This window comes from Felis catus, chromosome E3 (assembly GCF_018350175.1).
Source record: "Felis catus isolate Fca126 chromosome E3, F.catus_Fca126_mat1.0, whole genome shotgun sequence".
NCBI classification, from domain to species: Eukaryota; Metazoa; Chordata; class Mammalia; order Carnivora; family Felidae; genus Felis; species Felis catus.
In genome coordinates, this window is record NC_058383.1 from 22,068,308 (window position 1) to 22,087,069 (window position 18,762).

At 42.8% G+C, this 18,762-nt stretch overlaps 1 protein-coding gene across 2 annotated transcripts in view; it reads right to left on the minus strand.

The window, feature by feature from the left end:
• The window catches only part of CACNG3 (calcium voltage-gated channel auxiliary subunit gamma 3), an 85,335-nt gene extending 81,873 nt beyond the window's left edge, over positions 1 to 3,462 (minus strand). The window contains exon 1 of one of the 2 annotated variants that reach the window (XM_003998761.5): positions 2,301 to 3,462. In XM_003998761.5, the coding sequence (XP_003998810.1) occupies positions 2,301 to 2,511 (211 nt within the window). In that variant the 5' untranslated portion in view covers positions 2,512 to 3,462. The remainder of the gene's footprint in view (positions 1 to 2,300) is intronic. The other variant, XM_019820789.2, reaches the window with a different exon arrangement.
• Between the last annotated feature and the right edge of the window lie 15,300 nt (positions 3,463 to 18,762).

An 18,762-nucleotide genomic window follows, 5' to 3' on the forward strand; every position in this document is an offset into this window, starting at 1 on the left:
CTTGAACATTTGCTATATTCATACACAAAGAAAAATCTTGGCTTCAGATTTTCAGCCAGGTCCATCTAGGTGGTAGTTCTACAGGTGTACACATAGCTAATAATTCACTGTGATTCATTCAAGTTCATGCATCTTACTGTATTTAATACTTCAAAAATGTAAAAAAAATGTATAGCTGGGTCAAGTTGCATGAAGACTGCAACAAATTTTCTCCAAAGAATTCACCTAAAAACGTATCTTAGATTCATCTAGTTCCATCTTGATTCAAATTCTCACTTCTCCCACTAAGCCCACAGAATGCCTGGGTGGGATTCCAATTCCTTGTGCAAACTGTGGGTGTAGGACATGATGTTGGAGAAAAGAGAAACCATCAGTTGAGAAATTCTGAGCAAGGACTCAGGGATTTTAGGCCCTAACAGGGGAAGCCAAAATTGGTGTTTAATTCTGCATTCCAAGGTTAGTTCCAAGAGGCAGAAGAATCAGAAATAACTGAAGCATGGTCTACATATGTACCTTGCTTGACTCAGATTTTTTATGCCATCCCTAGAACCATGTATACATCAAAACATCCACCAAATCACAACTTTACAAAAGATAGCTCAATTCTTTGTTGTCAATATAGGAAAGGGAACTATGGAACTTCCCTAAGGTAAATGACTTCACCATATCTGATCACCAATGATCACAAACTTTAGATTTTTGTCAATGTTTGGGAAATAATTATTCTAAAATTTCCATCAGTACCCTGGATAAAATAAGAGCTTTGGATAGTGCTAATTCATGACCACCTATTCCAAACTAATCATTTCCCAGATTAATAATTGAGGGTTGGAGTAGGTAAATGTCTTAGCCAAGGTCACATGCATAGTTTGCAGCATTACCCAGGTCTTCTGGCTTCAAGTACAATGATCTTTGTTGCATTTAAAGTAGTCTTTTCCTACCTGGGATTCCCACCAGTTGCAAATTTGTGTTGGAAACAGAATCAATGGTAGTAGTGCTACAGTCAGGAGAGCAGTTGTTCAGAGTGTGAGGACATGGGAAGAAGGCCAGGGAATGATGCAATATTACACTAGCAAGTGATGTCATAGCATGATTTCCTAAGAGATTTACATAAATGCAAGTTCTCAAAAAGCCCTGACAAATGCCAGCCAGTGGGAATGCAGGCATGGAGAACCAATGGCAAACAAGGGAGGGGAACATACAGGAAACCCAGATTTCCTTGCTCATCACTGTGACAAGCTTCACAGATTCCTCAGAAGCCTGAGAAAATTCCCTTTTGCCCCCTCTAATCCAGTGCCTTCCCTCAGGCACATAAGCTCCACAGAGCTTTGATTTTCTTCTCTATTTTCCTATTTGCTACCACTGACATTCAGGCATTTCCCAGTGATGCTGAGAGTGACTCCTCATGTAGTGAAAGTGAGTTTAATCATCAGTCAGGCTACCCAAGAGCTTGACATTCTAAAAATTGGTCTGTCCTCTTCGTTATAATTTGGAGCAAAAATCTTCAATTTTTTAAATTAGAAGCTGTGATTTTTGGAGAATCAATCTTATACAAATGTAATGGGAATATATTTGTTGAGTTTGGAGATGACTTAAGAAAGAAAACAGATGGATACCAAATACTAACACTTCAGTTTTGTTTTGATCCCAAACAGTGAAACATCTATTAGTAAGGAAGTTTTTTTAAATTTGTGTGTGCATGTGCGTGTGTAAGGGTTCACATATGTTAAGTCTCGTTGGCAATGCAAGTTCGTGAAAATATCTACTTAGACCAAACTCATAAGAAACTGATAAGACTATGTTAGAAATAAGGAAATAGCTCAGAGTGTGCCAGCCTAGGTCACAGTTTCTCCCTCTCTCTCTCCCTTTCCCTCCCTCCAATCCTCCCTCCCTTTCGCCCTCCCTTCCCCTCTCTCTTCCTTCCTCCTTCTCCCTCTCCCTCCTCCACTGAAAGGCAATTTAAGCAGAGCCAAAGACCCCATCTCAAGCCACAGATCAAAGCAGTTCACAATATGCTTAGGAATTTTAGATTTGAAGACTTTGCTCAACTGCAGAAGCTGCCTAGAGTGCCACAAAATCGCATCTCACGAAGCTTAAACCATAAACAATCAACAAGACCCAACCCCTTCATCCCACTCAGCATTCATCTTGCTGGAAACAGTCTGGACATCTGCACATTCTCAGCAATAATTCAAACTATTCCTCTTTCCCCATCACTCCATCTCCCCCAACACCCGCTGGAATATCATAATATCAGAAACTGCATTATTTGGGGCCACTGAGAGGAATTTTGTAAATACCTTCTAGGCAGCAGGTCCTCCACAGCCCCGAATGGGTCATTACTTCTTCATTCTTCCTGCTGGTTTCATTATCACTTGTAGATTTAGTCCTGCACACACCTCTGGAATATAACCAGTAGTCCGTGCCCACTGCAATGGTCATTAAACTAAAAGCTGCGAAGGCTCCCACGGTGGTGATCAACATCTGGATACCTCTGTCACACATCCTCATAATTCTTCATGGTACTCTGGATGGCTGGGGGTTGGAGGGGTAGGTTCAATGCCAGAGGGGAAAATCACTCTGCAGCTGGGTAACCTAGGGCAGGCTCTTCCAAAAATTCGGGTCTCCTTTTGTCACCATCCACAGAGACTTTAGGAAACCTGGGATCTCCTGTCTGGAGCTCTCTCCGGTTCCCTGGGTCGCCTATGGCCCTTGGAAGGGTGCAGGCTCCAGGAGGTTGGTCCACATCACTGCTGCCTTCTGAGGATCCCTGGGTTCCTTTCATTCCTCAGGAGCTTGGTAAAGATGAGGGTCCGTGCAGGGCATGGCTCCGGAGCCTGGAGCTGCCAGCTTGGTTTGAGATGCGCCTGGCTCCTCACAGCCCCGGGAGACTCAAGGCAAAGAAATCCAGAGAGGTCTATGTGTGTGTGTGTGTGCGTGCGTGCGTGTGTGTGCGAGCGCGTGTGCTGGGGGTGAAGGCGGATGGCAAAAAATAGCACTGCTGGGAGGCGAGTCGCTGAGAAGAGTGTTCATTGCTTCCCCAGCCTCCCAGGAAAGCTCTCCGCCTGCTCCTGACACCCCCGCTCAAACTGGAGAAAAGACAGAGTCCTGGGGCGGGGGCCGGCCGGTTTCATCGGAGGGCAAAGGTCTGCGGTGCTGAAGGGACAGCTCCCGCCTGTTGCCCCGCCTCCGCCTCCCTAACGCCCAGGCTTTAGGTCCGTGGTGCTGAAGGGACAGCTCCCTGGCAGCCGCTGCTGTTGCACCCCCTGCCTTTCCAGCGTCGGGGCTAGATTGCTGGGGTGCCGGAGGGTCAGTCCTCCCTCCCGCCGCCCTTCCCCAGTCCCTTTCCAGGCCAGCCAGTCGGCTCGGCTCTGCCTGGTCAATCCCACGCTCCGCGCAAAGTTTCCGGAGCCCAGGGCAGTCAGCGCCCCGGCTCGTCGGCGCTGCAGCACACCCTGTTCCTCCGTTCCCGGAAGGGTTAAGAAAAGGGGAAGGGGAAAGAAGCCCGCAGCGCACTCTGGCGCGCTCTCAGCTCCCACCCAGCGCGGCGTTTTCCCCCCACCAATGAGCCAGGCAAGTTTGCCTTTTGCTGCGGGCGCCGCTGGAGCCCATTGGGGAAGACCGAGTCTTCTTAAAGGGACCGGCAACTCCCGGCGACAGATCTATGTCTTACTCGGGCGGGTAAAAAGTGTGGTCACAGGCACATCTGTGTATAGTCTGTCTCAATTTGGCTCCCCAGAAAACAAACCAATATGTCTACCCTCCTTTCTCTGGAGCTCTCGTTTACACCGGAGACAACGTGCTCAGATCAGACCCGGAACTGTTCATATACATATGATCATGTATTCCTAAAAGACAGAAGGAACTGAACGTATATAGACTCTGTTGTACGCATATCACAGATTTGGGGCGATGGGGTGTGAGATATTGGTCTTTGATCTCATATACTTTAACATCTTTACATCTGTGGTGGTGGGGGTTGATGGATTCAAGGTGGGATAGTCAATAAAGATGTCAAATTCTTTCCAAAAGTCCCTGGAATGTTCATTTGTTTACATTTTTGTCTAAGTTAGACCATGAAGCCGGTGAAGTTAGGTCTGCTTTCCTTGTTAGTCCAAAGTGCAAATGCCATTGCACACTTGAAAGCTAGTGAGAGTCTCCCTTTAAAATAGTGTTGCAAATGATCAGCATTTGACCAGCTTTCTATTACTATGTATTCTGGCATACACATGAACACAGAGTTGACTAATGACAGTCCACAGAAATGCCATTATTATTGTTATTGTTATTATTATTATTTTCCTATGGCATGACGGGAGGCTGGGTGTTTGGAATTGAGGCTGCTTGGGTTGTTTCTGCAGTTTCTGAGATGTGACCACTACCAACTGTCATGTTTGAGTATTATTAAACTGGACAGAAATATAATGGAAGGTAATCACAAACACATATAGTCTCCTGGTGCCAAGTCAGGCTCTCTGTCTGAGAGCATCTGTACAGATGACTGAGTAGCAGTAATGTATTGAAGAGTTCTCAGATGTAATCACAACTTCTTGGTTACTTTGCTACATTGGGGGGGGCAGTTTAAGGTCACTTGAAGACTTGATTCTTGGTGTTAGATAAACATACCTGTGCATACATGGATTTGAATATAAGGTCATGGTGTGATTGTGTTTAAATATTAACCTGTGCTGTGTTCAATTTAGTTATGAGTTCTGAATGCCTGGGAATTTGTGGCAGAAGAAAAGAATGCATGCAAATATATACTTGTACCTGTAGACACTGTTGTGGGCCATGTGAATATGTTTGCTATAAATACATAGCTGTGTGGATGGGTGGGCACGCATGCTTGTGTATAGGCATAGCATATGTTTGTGCACCTATATGTATTTAATTCCATATGAATATGTCATGGTTCACAAATACTGTTTTATGGGCAGGAAGCAGAAATATGAAAAATCTGCCACATAACCAAAATGAAAAAGATAAACTTGGGCCCAGAACCATAGCTAGCTTTACTCCCAAAGAATGTAAGAGACAACAGAGGAAGGCCTCCAAGGCCTTCTATAAGTGACTTAATTTTTTTCTTAAAAAGGAAATTTGCTTCTTATTACAATGTTCTGCTTTGGCTTTTTTTTTTTTTTCTTTTTCAAGGAAAAAGCTATCTGTAACTTGGAGATGAAGTTGCTTTTTCCTGGGAGATGTTATTAGATGAGTGAAATTTTCCTTCCCTCCTCTCAGAAAATTAAATAATATAAAATAATTGAAAAATGACCATAATAGCCATTCCAGGATCTGTTTCTTTCTTCCTTTAGTCCAGTAAGGGTGAGAAAGGTCTTTTCCCAGAGCAGGGCCATGTAGATGAGAGGTCAGTGACTTTGGGCTTAAGGAGAGTATGCTCTAGTCACTCCATTCACCAGACCTGCAGTAAAATGAGAGCAGCTTCAGCTAAGGTGATTGTGCCAGGAGGTCCAGCAGAAGGAATTGGGTATCCAAGTAAGATACTGTGGAATAGCGAGGGGAGAGGCAGGAGCTCAGGCAGATGAAAGTGATAACTGTAGATCAGGATACTGTAGACAGTAGGAAGGAAAGAAAGGGGCATGTGTTATAAGATGGAGCTTTATACTGAACCTTTGGCCTGATGAAGCAGGATCACTCTTTGCAACTTCTGCCCAGGGCCAAAGCTGATCACAGAATGTGGGAAGTCCTGAACCTGCATTTGAAGCAAGTAAGAACACCTGCCTGGAGTGGGAGTGTGGAGGTAGGAGGGCCATCAGTTAGTTCCCCGTGATGATTCCCCACTTACTAGGGGGTGACCTCATCCTTTCATTCAATTGAATGTGTAGGCGGTGTATACATGGGAGCGTAGAATCGGCTTCTAAGCTTAGATTTAATTGCTTATTTCTACCACTAGAGGGCTCTTTCACCAGATCAATCTGGGACCCAAGAGATTCAAAGCACTATCACATCTGAGGAGCCAAGATGGCAGAACAGCATGGAAGGTTTTTTTTTTGTGTCTCGCATCCATGAAATACAACCAGATCAACACCTAGAAAACCGATCCGAGGATTAACACAACAATCTGCACAACCTGAACCACAGAACTCAGCAGGTACACGGCGCAGAGAGGTGAACTGGGGTAGAGAGAAGCCGCAGAGGGCAGGGAGCTGGTGGAGAGAGGATGGAGCTGGTGAAGAGTATGGGAAAAGCACTCCCCAGTAGCAGCTGGAGAGAAAGTGGAAAAGTAGAAACAGCCGCAGGGACCGAACTAAAAAGGAGAAAGGAGAAAGGAGAGGGTTTAAATTTCATTAAGACTATAAACAGGGGAGCGCAGAGTCTGAAACGCCGCAGCTCTATACCTGGCGGTGCTCTGGTGAGAAGGGCGAATCCCCAGGAGCAGAGTGGGGTCCGGTGTTCTTCAGGCCACACAGGAGAGGCGGTTCCCCTGCTGGGAGGACATCTGGTAGAGGCTGTGTGGGTCCCCCCCAAAGCAAGGCTCCAGTGGCCCCGGGAGAAAAACCACTTTCGCTGGTGCTGCAACAAAGTCCCTGGGGGTGAAGCCTGGTGCCAGATGCGTGTTGTGATTTGCCATAGACCCTGAAACACTGCTGCTACACTGTCGCGCAAACTTTTTCTGGGGCGGGCTGGCACCCGGTCGCAGTCTCCGGCCCGCGGCAGCAGTACAGTCTTGCGAACATTCCTGAGTGTGGCCGGCATCCGGCCATTGCTCGGTGAGGCCCTCCACAGAGGGGCAGAACAGGTCGATGCCGCAGTCCCTCAGAAGTGAGGGGTCGGGAAACACAGCCGCATCTGCCTGGGTCTTGGTCACGGACGGTCTAAAAGCGGGGAATGGATGGAAGCCGAAGACAAAGGATAGATGTGCGATTGCTGATCCGCCAGAACAGAATTCTGATACTAGAGACCTGGCGGCTGGCTGTCGCCATTTTCACTGCCCTCGCGCATGCGCATACGCCCCTACAAGCGCCACAATCATCCACCCCACTAAGCTAAGCGGCGCCATCTAGTGGAGAATGGAGCCATTACACTAAGCCCCTTCCAAATGGGCCAACATCGCTCTTCAGCAACACAACTCTCTGCCTGCTTAGTTTACGGACAATAAAGCGCTTCACAGTTTGACTTCTAGGGGAAAACGAAGTAATTTCAATCATATTTCAGTCTGTTTGCTGGTCCATCTATTAAATTTTCTTTTTTTTCTTTTTTCTCTTTTTCGTTTCTTTTTCTTGAATACAGAAAGAGAAAAATTATTTGAATTTTTAATTTTTATTAAAATATTTTTCTTCAATTTTTTTCTACTATACTTTTTACTTTTGTGTAAATTTTTTCAAATTCTATTTTACTTCCATCATTTCATTTTATTCTACTTCAGTCTATTCATTTTTTCAAATTTTCAAACAATTTCCTTTTTTTTCTTTCTTTCTTTCCCCCATTTCTCTAATCTATCAAGCTCCTTTCAACACCCAGACCAAAAGGCACCTAGAATCTGACATCATTTATTTCATTAGTATGTGTGTGTGTGTTGTTTTTAATTTTTTAATTTTAATTTTTCTAACCTCATTAATTCCTTTTATCCCTTCAAAATGACAAAACGAAGGAATTCACCACAAAAGAAAGAGCAGGAAGAAATGACAGCCAGGGACTTAACCAACACAGATACAAGCAAGATATCTGAACCAGAATTTAGAATCATGATAATAATAATACTAGCTGGAGTTGAAAACACATTAGAATCCCTTTCTGTGGAGATAAAAGAAGTGAGAGTTAGTCAGGATAAAATAAAAAATGCTAGAACTGAGCTGCAATCTCAAATGGATGCCACGGAGGCAAGGATGGATGAGGCAGAGCAGAGATCAGTGATATAGAGGAGAAACTTATGGAGAATAATGAAGCAGAAAAAAGAGGGAGATTAAGGGGAAAGAGCATGATTTAAGAATTAGAGAAATCAGTGACTCATTAAAAAGAAACAACATCAGAATCATAGGGGTCCCAGAAAATGAAGAGAAATAGGGGTAGAAGGGTTATGTGAACAAATCATAGTGGGAAATTTTCCCAACCTGGGGAAAGACACAGACATCAAAATCCAGGAAGCAGAGAGGACTCCCATTAGATTCAACAAGAGCCAACCATCAACAAGGCATATCATAGTCAAATTCACAAAATACTCCAGGTAAGGAAAGAATCATGAAAGCAGCAAGGAAAAAAAGTCCTTAGCCTACAAGGGAAGACAGATGAGGTTTGCAGAAGACCTATCCACAGAAACTTGGCAAGCCAGAAAGGAGTGGCAGGATATATTCAATGTGCTGAATCAGAAAAATATGTAGTCAAGAATTCCTTGTCCAGCAAGGCTGTCATTCAAAATACAAGGAGAGACTAAAAGTTTCCCAACAAAAATTAAAGGACTTTTGACCCCTAAACCAGCCCTGCAAGAAATTTTAAGGGGGACTCTCTGAGGGGAGGAAAGATGGAAAATAAATAAATATAAATAAATAAATACCAAAAGCAACAAAGACTAGAAAGGACCGGAGAACACCACCAGAAATTCCAACTCTACAAGCAACATAATGGCAATAAATTCATATCTTTCAGTACTCACTCTAAACGTCAATGGACTAGATGCTCCAATCAAAAGACACAGGGCAACAGAATGGATAAGAAAACAAGATCCATCTATATGCTGTTTACAAGAGACCCACTTTAGACCTAAAGACACCTTCAGATTGAAAGGAAGGGGACGGACAACCATCTATCATGCTAAGGGTCAACAAAAGAAAGCCAGGCTAGTCATACTTATATCAGACAATTTAGTCTTTAAAATAAAGACTGTATCAAGAGATGAAGAATGGCATTATGTCATAATCAAGGGGCCTATCCACCAAGAAGACCTAACAATTGTAAACATTTATGCTCCAAATGTGAAAGCACCCAAATATGTAAATCAGTTAATCACAAACATAAAGAAACTCATTGATAATAATACCAGAATAGTGGGGGGCTTCAACACCCCACTTACAGCAATGGACAGATCATCTAATCAGAAAATCAACAAGGAAACAATGGCTTTGAATGACACACTGGACCAGATGGACTTAACAGATATACTCAGAACATTTCATCCAGAAGCAGTGGAATATACATTCTTCTCCAGTGCACATGGAACGTTCTCCAGAATAGACCACATACTGGGACACAAATCAGCCCTCAACAAGTACAAAAAGACTGAGATCATACCGTGCATATTTTCAGACCACAAAGCTACGAACCTCGAAATCAACCACAAGAAAAAAATTTGGAAAGGTAACAAATACTTGGAAACTAAAGAACATCCTACTAAAGAATGAATGGGCTAACCAAGAAGTTAAAGAGGAAATTAAAAAGTACATGGAAACCAATGAAAATGATAACACTACAACCCAAAACCTCTGGGATGCAGCAAAGGTGGTCATAAGAGGAAAGTATATAGCAAATTCAGGCCTTCCTAACGAAGGAAGAAAGGTCTCATACCTTTCTTATACCTTAAAAAGCTGGAAAAAGAACAGAAAATAAAACCCAAAACCAGCAGAAGACTGGAAATAATAAAGATTAGAGCAGAAATTAATGCTATCAAAACCAAAAAACAAACAAACAAACAAAAAACCAAAACAAAACAGTAGAACAGATCAATGAAACCAGAAGACGGTCCTTTGAAAGAATTAACAAAATTGATAAACCACTAGCCAGTTGGATCAAAAAGAAAAAGGAAAGGACCCAAATAAGTAAAATCAAGAATGAAAGAGGAGAGATCACAACCAACACAGCAGAAATAAAAACAATAATAAGAGAATATTATGAGCAATTACGCGCCAATAAAATGGGCAATCTGGAAGAAATGGACAAATTCCTAGAAACACATATACTACCAAAACTGAAACAGGAAGAAATAGAAAATTTGAACAGACCCATAACCAGTAAATAAATCGAATTAGTAATCAAAAATCTCCCAAAAAACAAGAGTCCTGGGCCAGATGGCTTTCCAGGGGAATTCTACCAAACATTTAAGGAAGAGTTAACACCTATTCTCTTGAAGCTGTTCCAAAAAATAGAAATGGAAGGAAAACTTCCAAACTCTTTCTATGAATCCAGCATTACCTTGATTCCAAAACAAGACAGAAACCCCACTAAAAAAGGAGAACTATAGACCAATTTCCCTGATGAACATGGATGCAAAAAATCCTCAACAAGATATTAGCCAACCAGATCCAATATACATTAAAAAAATTATTCACTACAACCAAGCGGGATTTATACCTGGGATGCAGGGCTGGTTCAATATTCACAAAACAATCAATGTGATTCATCACATCAATAAAAGAAAGGACAAGAACCACATGATCCTCTCAGAAGATGCAGAGAAAGCATTCGACAAAATACAGCATCCTTTCTTGATGAAAACCCTCCAGAAAGTAGGAATAGAAGGATCATACCTCGAGATCATAAAAGCCATTTATGAAAGACCCAATGCTAATATCATCCTCAATGGGGAAAAACTGAGAACTTTCCCCCTAAGGTCAGGAGAAAGACAGGGATGTCCACTCTCGCCACTGTTATTCAACATAGTATTGGAAGTCTTAGCCTCAGCAATCAGACAACACAAAGAAATAAAAGGCATCCACATTGGCCAGGAGGAGGTCAAACTTTCACTCTTTGCAGATGACATGATACTCCATATGGAAAACCCAGAAGATTCCACCAAAAAGCTGCTAGAACTGATTCATGAATTCAAAAAAGTTGCAGGATATAAAATCAATGCACAGAAATCAGTTACATTCCTATACACCAACAATGAAGAAACAGGAAGAGAAATCAAGGAATTGACCCATTTACAATTGTACCAGAAATCATAAAATACCTAGGAAAAAATCTAACCAAAGAGGTGAGCAATCTATACACTGAAAACTATAGAACGCTTATGAAAGAAATTGAAGAAGACACACAAAAAATGGAAAAGTATTCCATGTTCCTGGATAGGAAGAACAAATATTGTTAAAATGTCAATACTACCCAAAGCAATCTACATATTCAATGCAATCCCTATCAAAATAACACCAGCATTCTTCACAGAGCTAGAACATACAATCCTAAAATTTGTATGGAACCAGCCAAGACCCTGAATAGCCAAAGCAATCTTTTTTTTTTTTTAATTTTTTTTCAACGTTTTTTAATTTATTTTTGGGACAGAGAGAGACAGAGCATGAACGGGGGAGGGGCAGAGAGAGAGGGAGACACAGAATCGGAAACAGGCTCCAGGCTCTGAGCCATCAGCCCAGAGCCTGACACGGGGCTCGAACTCCCGGACCGCGAGATCGTGACCTGGCTGAAGTCGGACGCTTAACCGACTGTGCCACCCAGGCGCCCCCAAAGCAATCTTGAAAAAGAAAACCAAAGCAGGAGACATCACAATCCCGGACTTCAAGCTGTACTACAAAGCAGTAATCATCAAGACAATATGGTACTGGCACAAGAACAGACACTCAGATCAATGAAACAGAATAGAGAACCCAGAAATGGACCTACAAACATATGGCCAACTAATCTTTGACAAAGCAGGAAAGAATATCCAATGGAATAAAGACAGTCTCTTCACCAAATGGTGCTGGGAAAACTGGACAGCGACATGCAGAAGAATGAACCTGAACCACTTTCTTACACCAGACACAAAAATAAACTCAACATGGATGAAAGACCTTAATGTAAGACAGGAAGCCATAAAAATTCTTGAGGAGAAAGCAGGAAAAAGCCTCTCTGATCTTGGCCTCAGCAAATTCTTAACATATTTCTGGAGACAAGGGAAACAAAAGCAAAAATGAACTACTGGAACCTCATCAAAATAAAAAACTTCTTCACAGTGAAGGAAACCATCAGCAAAACTAAAAGGCAACCGACGGAATGGGAGAAGATATTTGCAAATGACAGATAAAGGGTTAGTATCCAAAATCTATAAAGAACTTAGCAAACTCAATACCCAAAAAACAAATAATCCAGTGAGGAAATGGGCAAAAGACACGAATAGAGACTTTTCCAAAGAAGATATCCAGATGGCGAGCAGACACATGAAAAAATGCTCAACATCACTCATCATCAGGCAAATACAAATCAAAACCACAATGAGATACCACCTCACACCTGTCAGAATGGCTAACATTAACAACTCAGGCAACAACAGATGTTGGCGAGGATGTGGAGAAAGAGGATCTCTTCTGCACTGCTGGTGGGAATGCAAACTGGTGCAGTCACTCTGGAAAAAAGTATGGAGGTTCCTCAAAAAATGAAAAATAGAACTACTGTACAACCCAGCAATTGCACTATTAGGCATTTATCCAAGGGATACAGGTGTGCTGTTTTGAAGGGACACATGCACTCCAATGTTTATAGCAGCACTATCAACAATAGCCAAAGTATGGAAAGAGCCCAAAAGTCCATCGATGGATAAATGAAGATGTGATATATATATATATATATATATATATATATATATATATGTGTGTGTGTGTATGTGTGTGTGTACATACATACAATGCAGTGTTACTTGGCAATCAAAAAGAATGAAATCTTGCCATTTGCAACTACGTGGATGGAACTAGAGGGTATTATGCTAAGTGAAATTAGTCAGAGAAAGACAAATATCATATGACTTCACTCATATGAGGACTTTAAGAGACAAAACAAATGAACATAAGGGAAGGGAAGCCAAAATAATATAAAAACAGGGAGGGGGACAAAACATAAGAGACTCTTAAATATGGAGAACAAACAGAGGGTTACTGGAGGAATTGTGGGAGGGGAGATGGGCTAAATGGGTAAGGGGCACTAAGGACTCCTGAAATCATTGTTGGATGTAAATTTTAAAAATTTGGATGTAAATTTAAAAAAATACAAAAAATAAATTAACAAAACAAAACAAAACAAAAACACAAAGCACTATCACATCTTACAGTAATGGAGCCTGGCTCTCCCTGTTTGCTGATAATTTCTGATCCTACTTTTGTGGTGGGAGACTGGGAGGCATTTACATGGTTTAAAACTAATGTTTGATCCTCTTATTAAGGCTTCGTTCTATCTCTTCTTTAAGTAGGCTTCATGCCCAGCACAGAGTCCAACATGGGGCTTAAACTCACAACCCTGAGATGAAGACCTGAGCTGAGATCAAAAGTTGGATGCTTAACCGACTGAGCCACCCAGGTACCCCGAGGCTTAGCTTTTTTTTTTTTTTTTTTTTTTTATTGGACTCTTAGTGGAGTAGCTGGCTTGGTATATCTGCTTTTTTCTCTGTGTATCCTTTTATATATTGTAGTCACCTTCAACTCAGGAGGGGTCAGTGCCCCTTGAAGGTGGTTGTGTCTTTCAGGAAGGTGTACTGACAGTTGTTTTAATTCAATAAATGCTTCCTGTGTGCCTACTATGTGCAAAGCTTACCACTTTGCAGGACACAAAGATATGGTTCCTATCTTCCAAGGAGCCCATAACATAGTAGGGGGCATTTCATTACTACATTTGGCTGTAAACACTGGAAACTCACTGGAGACAGTTTAAAAAATTGGGAGATTTTGTATAAAGATACGTGGCATTTCAAGGAACCTTAGGGCAAAGACACAATCAGGCCTTAGCAAGGAATTGAAGCCAGGAAATAAAAGTCATCAGGAGTCTTGCCAGTCACTTTATTTTTCTCTCAGCCTCTTTTTCTTATTATTTTGTTGTTGTTATTGTTGTTGTTATTGTTGAGAAAAACCATTTTGCCTTCTCTATTCTTCAATCCTTAAGATAAAACCTGGATTTAGAGTTTTTACATCATCTCTACTCAAGAGACCCAGACTGAAGTGGGAAAATTAGTCCCAATTCCAAATTTCCAGGAGAGCAAATGATTGGTCTGTCTTGTTTCATGTGCCATTTCTTGGCCCAACCAGCTGTGGTCATGGAGAGAGGATCGTGTGCTACAAACATGGCTATCGGAACCAGCCGCTGGGAGCTGAGGAAGGGAGGAAAGATCTTGGGGTAGGAGGAATTTCTGTAACGTCTTAAATGACTACTACAAAAAGTCCATGTAGTTCACATTGGGAGCCACTCCATGACACCCAGGTATTCAACAGTAAAACAGGATCACAAATGAGAAGACAACATGGCAGGATTGGGGGACTCTTGGAGCACTCTGATAGAAGTGGTACTGGGCTAAGTGTCAGTGATACCAAACCAGCCTCACCTTTTGTCTATGCCCTTATTCCAAGGGCAAAAGGTTAAAAGAGAAAAATTTTTCTAGACTTACCTGAGGTAAAGGTCAAGGAGGATGGTGGAAACCAAGCTGACTCAGCCTGGGTAGTATAGTTTCTGCTGTCTTATAATTTCTCCTTGATGTTTCCACATGGTCTAGTTATTCGTTTTTCTACTGTTAGATTCAACTTCATGCAAAAAAGCATTGAAAATGACATGTGGCTATAAAGCACACCTTCCCATTATTATTGAAACTCTAGCCTTACCAACATTTAGGCAACTGAAGCCCCCTGTTCTCACTTGCTCACAGCCAAGTGCTTGCAAGTTCGATTCCCACTATACACACAGGTGACGGGACAGTGGGTGGTGGAACGGGGGCGGTGGGGGGGGGGGGGAGGGATGGCAGGGACGCAGCATCCTGATATTACAAAGAGAACAGCTAAGATATACCGTCTAGAGTTCATGAAAGGAGAACCAGAGATTGAGGCATGTTATTGAGAGTTACAAAGATAACAGAGGAACTAAAAATATCCTACAACTGTATTTGGGGTGAAGCAATTTGAACTAAGACAAAAACACAACTTGGTTGCCTTGTGGGGAGAGGGACAGGAGTGAGACCAGTCCCTTGGGACCGGTCACGTAGGGCCTTGCATCCTATTGGATTAAAAATCTTGTGCATGTATCCTCTGATAAATGTTTAGTCAATTAGAAAATAAATGAAAACAGTATGCAGCTAGCTGCCACCTGCCCATCTCTCTCAGCCACCTCCTGCTTTATCAGTATAGAAATGCCAGGTGTTTCCTGTGACTTATCTGTCTATTCCCCGTGCCTGGAATGCTCTTCCCTGAGATAGCCTTTTTATATAAAAAAAAAACACATTTATTTTGAAATAATTTTGAATTTACATAAAAGTTGCTGCCACCAGATGTTCTCCTGGTTCAATCCCTCACTTCATTCATATCTCAGCTCAAATGTCACCTTCTCAGAGAGTCCTTTTTTAACTGCTCTCTCTAAAATAACACCCCGTGCTTCTCCCTGTCCTCTTACTCTTTCCTCTTTCTCCATAGCATTTATTAATATCTGACATTATTCTATGTATATATACACATATGTCCATATGCATGTATATATGCTTTTATGTTTATTGCCATCTCCCCCAACTAGAGCAAAAGAATCCTGAGAGGACAGGTGCTTTGTCTTGTTCACATTTAAATTAGAAGATCCTGGAACAGTGCCCAGAATATAGTAGGCACTCAATTAGCATTTGATTAATCAATTAATTGCATAAAGAATCATTACATTTCACACACTGCAACAGGCGCTGTAAAGTCAGTAATAATAAGCAAGACAGACATGTTATTAATCGTCTGGAACTCTCAGTCTACTGGAGAGGACAGGGGTAATTGAACAAATCAGAGTAATTGTAGTAGATGCTGCCGGTACCCCCCAGAAGCCCAGATCCCCTTTACTGGGTTGGCACATTTTTACCCCCAATCTTGATCTCTTTAGCCCCTCTACCTGCTCTCAGCTGCCTCTTCTTGGGAGAATTGCTCTCAGCCAATAGGAGCCACCCCCTCCCCCCCCCCCCCCCCCCCGAGGAACTGCGAGGCCCTTCCTCAGGGACAGCCTGCAGTCAGCCAGTGGCTGAAACAAGGGAGCAAAAGGCAGCCCTCTTGCCAGAGGGACAACTCTGTGGCACAGGTGATGCTCCAGAGTCCTCCATGGGCCAGGCCAAGGCTAGACCTCACCTGGGGCCATGCCCTTGTTTGACTTTGTCCCCTTTCTCTGTGGTTCTCAAACTTTTAGTGTGCATCAGAATTGCTTTAGAGACTGACCACACAACATATTATCACTGAGTTCCATCCCCAGAGCTTCTAGGGTGGTTCTTGAAATTTTTCATTTGGAGTAAGTTCCCAGGTGATGCTGATGGTGCTCCTCTGAGAAATCACAAATGGAGAATCACTGCCTTCCTAATGCTGCTCCCCATGCTCCCTTACAGGTTTTTCCCAAAGATTACTCCTTCTATAAATCACATGTATCTGAATCCCTGCCTCAGGCTCTGCTTCCAGGAAACTCTTCCTAAGAAAACAAGGAGGGCCGTCAAGGGGTCTGTGAGGGGAAGTGCAGGTCAGGGACAATTAGTGTTGTCGAGGGTCATGGAAGAAGGCTTCACAGAGGACGTTCCATGTAACCTGAACCCTTAGGGATGGGTAGCCAAGTGAAGAGCAGGGGAAACTGTGTTCCGTGCACTGGACTAGCATGTGCAAAGGATGGTGCATAATGAACTTGAGGGAGTAAAAGATGTTTAGTGTGGCAAGTGTATAATGTGGGGTCAGCGTGGTCGATTCTTCATGCTTGAATATTGTACACAGATAAGACGCTTGGCCATGAACACTCTTCAAGAAAATATTCTAAGCCGATTAGCTTTTTGGAAGAACAATATTGCCAACTGATTCCCAAGCTTGATATGTAGCAACCTGTGAATATTAAACCTTGAAACAAGTAAATCCCAGGGGCGCCTGGGTGGCTCAGTCGGTTAAGCGGCCGACTTCGGCTCAGGTCTTGATTTCGTGGTCCGTGAGTTCGAGCCCCGCGTCGGGCTCTGTGCTGACAGCTCAGAGCCTGGAGCCTGTTTCAGATTCTGTGTCTCCCTCTCTCTGACCCTTCCCCGTTCATGCTCTGTCTCTCTCTCAAAAATAAATAAACGTTAAAAAAATTAAAAAAAAAAACCACAGGTAAATCCCGAAAAGATCCTTGAGCCCAGTTGGGAGCTGGTCATCCCCCATTCCACCTCAGACGAGTCCAGGAAGAGAGATGGACAGAGGAGCATCTCCCAGAGGGCAGAGAGAAGGGTGGTGGAAAGCACTAAATAAAGGAGTTCTCCCTGCTCACTAGGAAACTTCTTTCATTCTCAGGAAAGGGGAATTTTTGTTATTCCTACCCAGTTGGATTAGATGGTGTCTATGGACCTTGACTGCTGCGGGTACCTCGGTCTCTGCTTTCAAAAGGAGTTCTTCTTCCAGGCCAGGACTGCTTATCTACAACATTCTTATTACATGACAAAAATAGATTCAATTTATTTCATCCCTTTTCGAGTTTAGCAGATGAACATAAATCCCAATTTATACAGATGACAAGAAGTGAAATTAGACAAGTAGTCTATTGGTCATGAAGTTTCTAGTCAGTTGACAGAAACCCAGCTCCAAGCATAAAAGACAAACGAAAGCAATCAATCAGTGCACGTGACTGCAAAGTAGATATGCCCGTGGGTGGCTGGACCTGGGACCTGCATCTTCCTCTCAGCCCTGTCTCCCTCTAGACAGGTCCATTCTTAGATGGGCTGTCTTCTCAACTACCAAGAACTCCTGGCTTGCATCCTCCCAACTGAGTAACCCTAGAAGAAAGAGAACATTTCTCCATCAACAGTTATAGTAAAGGTCTTGGGACAGGTTTCTCAGTGACTCATTTTGTTCATAACCACCCGAGTCAATCATTGTGGCCAGGAAATGAGATTCACTGATTTTCAAGTCTGGGCTATCTTTTTGTCCCTGAACACACAAGAAGGATGATCAGCCTCAGCTTAATTCATGTAGCCTGAGAGTGGGATAAGGGGCTGACTCTTTAGGGGAAATCAAGGTAGTGTTTGAAGAAGGATAAGTAGATGATGAGTTGTAAAAGCTGAAAGATGTTCATGGTGCTCTACAGATAAAAAGATGCCAGATCATGCAGGGTCTTTTAGCCATGTTAGATCATTCAACAGATTATCTCCTAAGATCCACTGGTTTACCAGGTCCTGCTGTAGCTACTGAAGATACAGCAATGAGCAGTACAGATTCTCTGCCCCTAAGGAACTTCCATTCTAGGTGAGAGAGACAGCCAGTGAACACGTAACCCAACAAAAAAGGCAGGTAGTGAAAAGGCTGCAAAGGATATAGAATCAAGTAATCTAATGGGATATGACTGGTGTTGGCAGCAGAGGAAGGACCACACTAGGTAGCATGGTTTGGGGCGGGGAGGGGGGGGCGTTCTGAGGAGGTGACTAAGTTGAGAAAAGTCAGAGGTAGAGGAGTCAGCCCTAAAAGGATCTAGAGCAAATGCCCACAGGAGAGGGGTTTTCAGATGCAGAATCCCTGAAATGAGCATGAATGTGGCTCGCTGAAGAAAAGAAAGGATAGTGTGGTGGGAATCTTATGCACAAGACAAAAACTCATAGCAAAGTGAGGTCAGGGAGGTGGGCTGGGGTCAGATTATGCAGAACAGGGGCCAGGGTAAACTGGTTTTCTTCAACAGTGTAAAGCCACTGCATGATTTCAGACAGGGAGTAAAATTATTTGATCTATACTTTGGAAATTTCACTCTGCCCACTGAGTGGGTAGACTCTACAGGGGCAAGAGTGAAGGTCTGGAGACAAATTAGGAAGCTATTTCTTTTCTTTTTTTTAATTTTTATTTATTTTTGAGAGAGAGAGAGAGAGAGAGAGAGAGAGAGAGAGAGAGAGAGAGAGCGCAT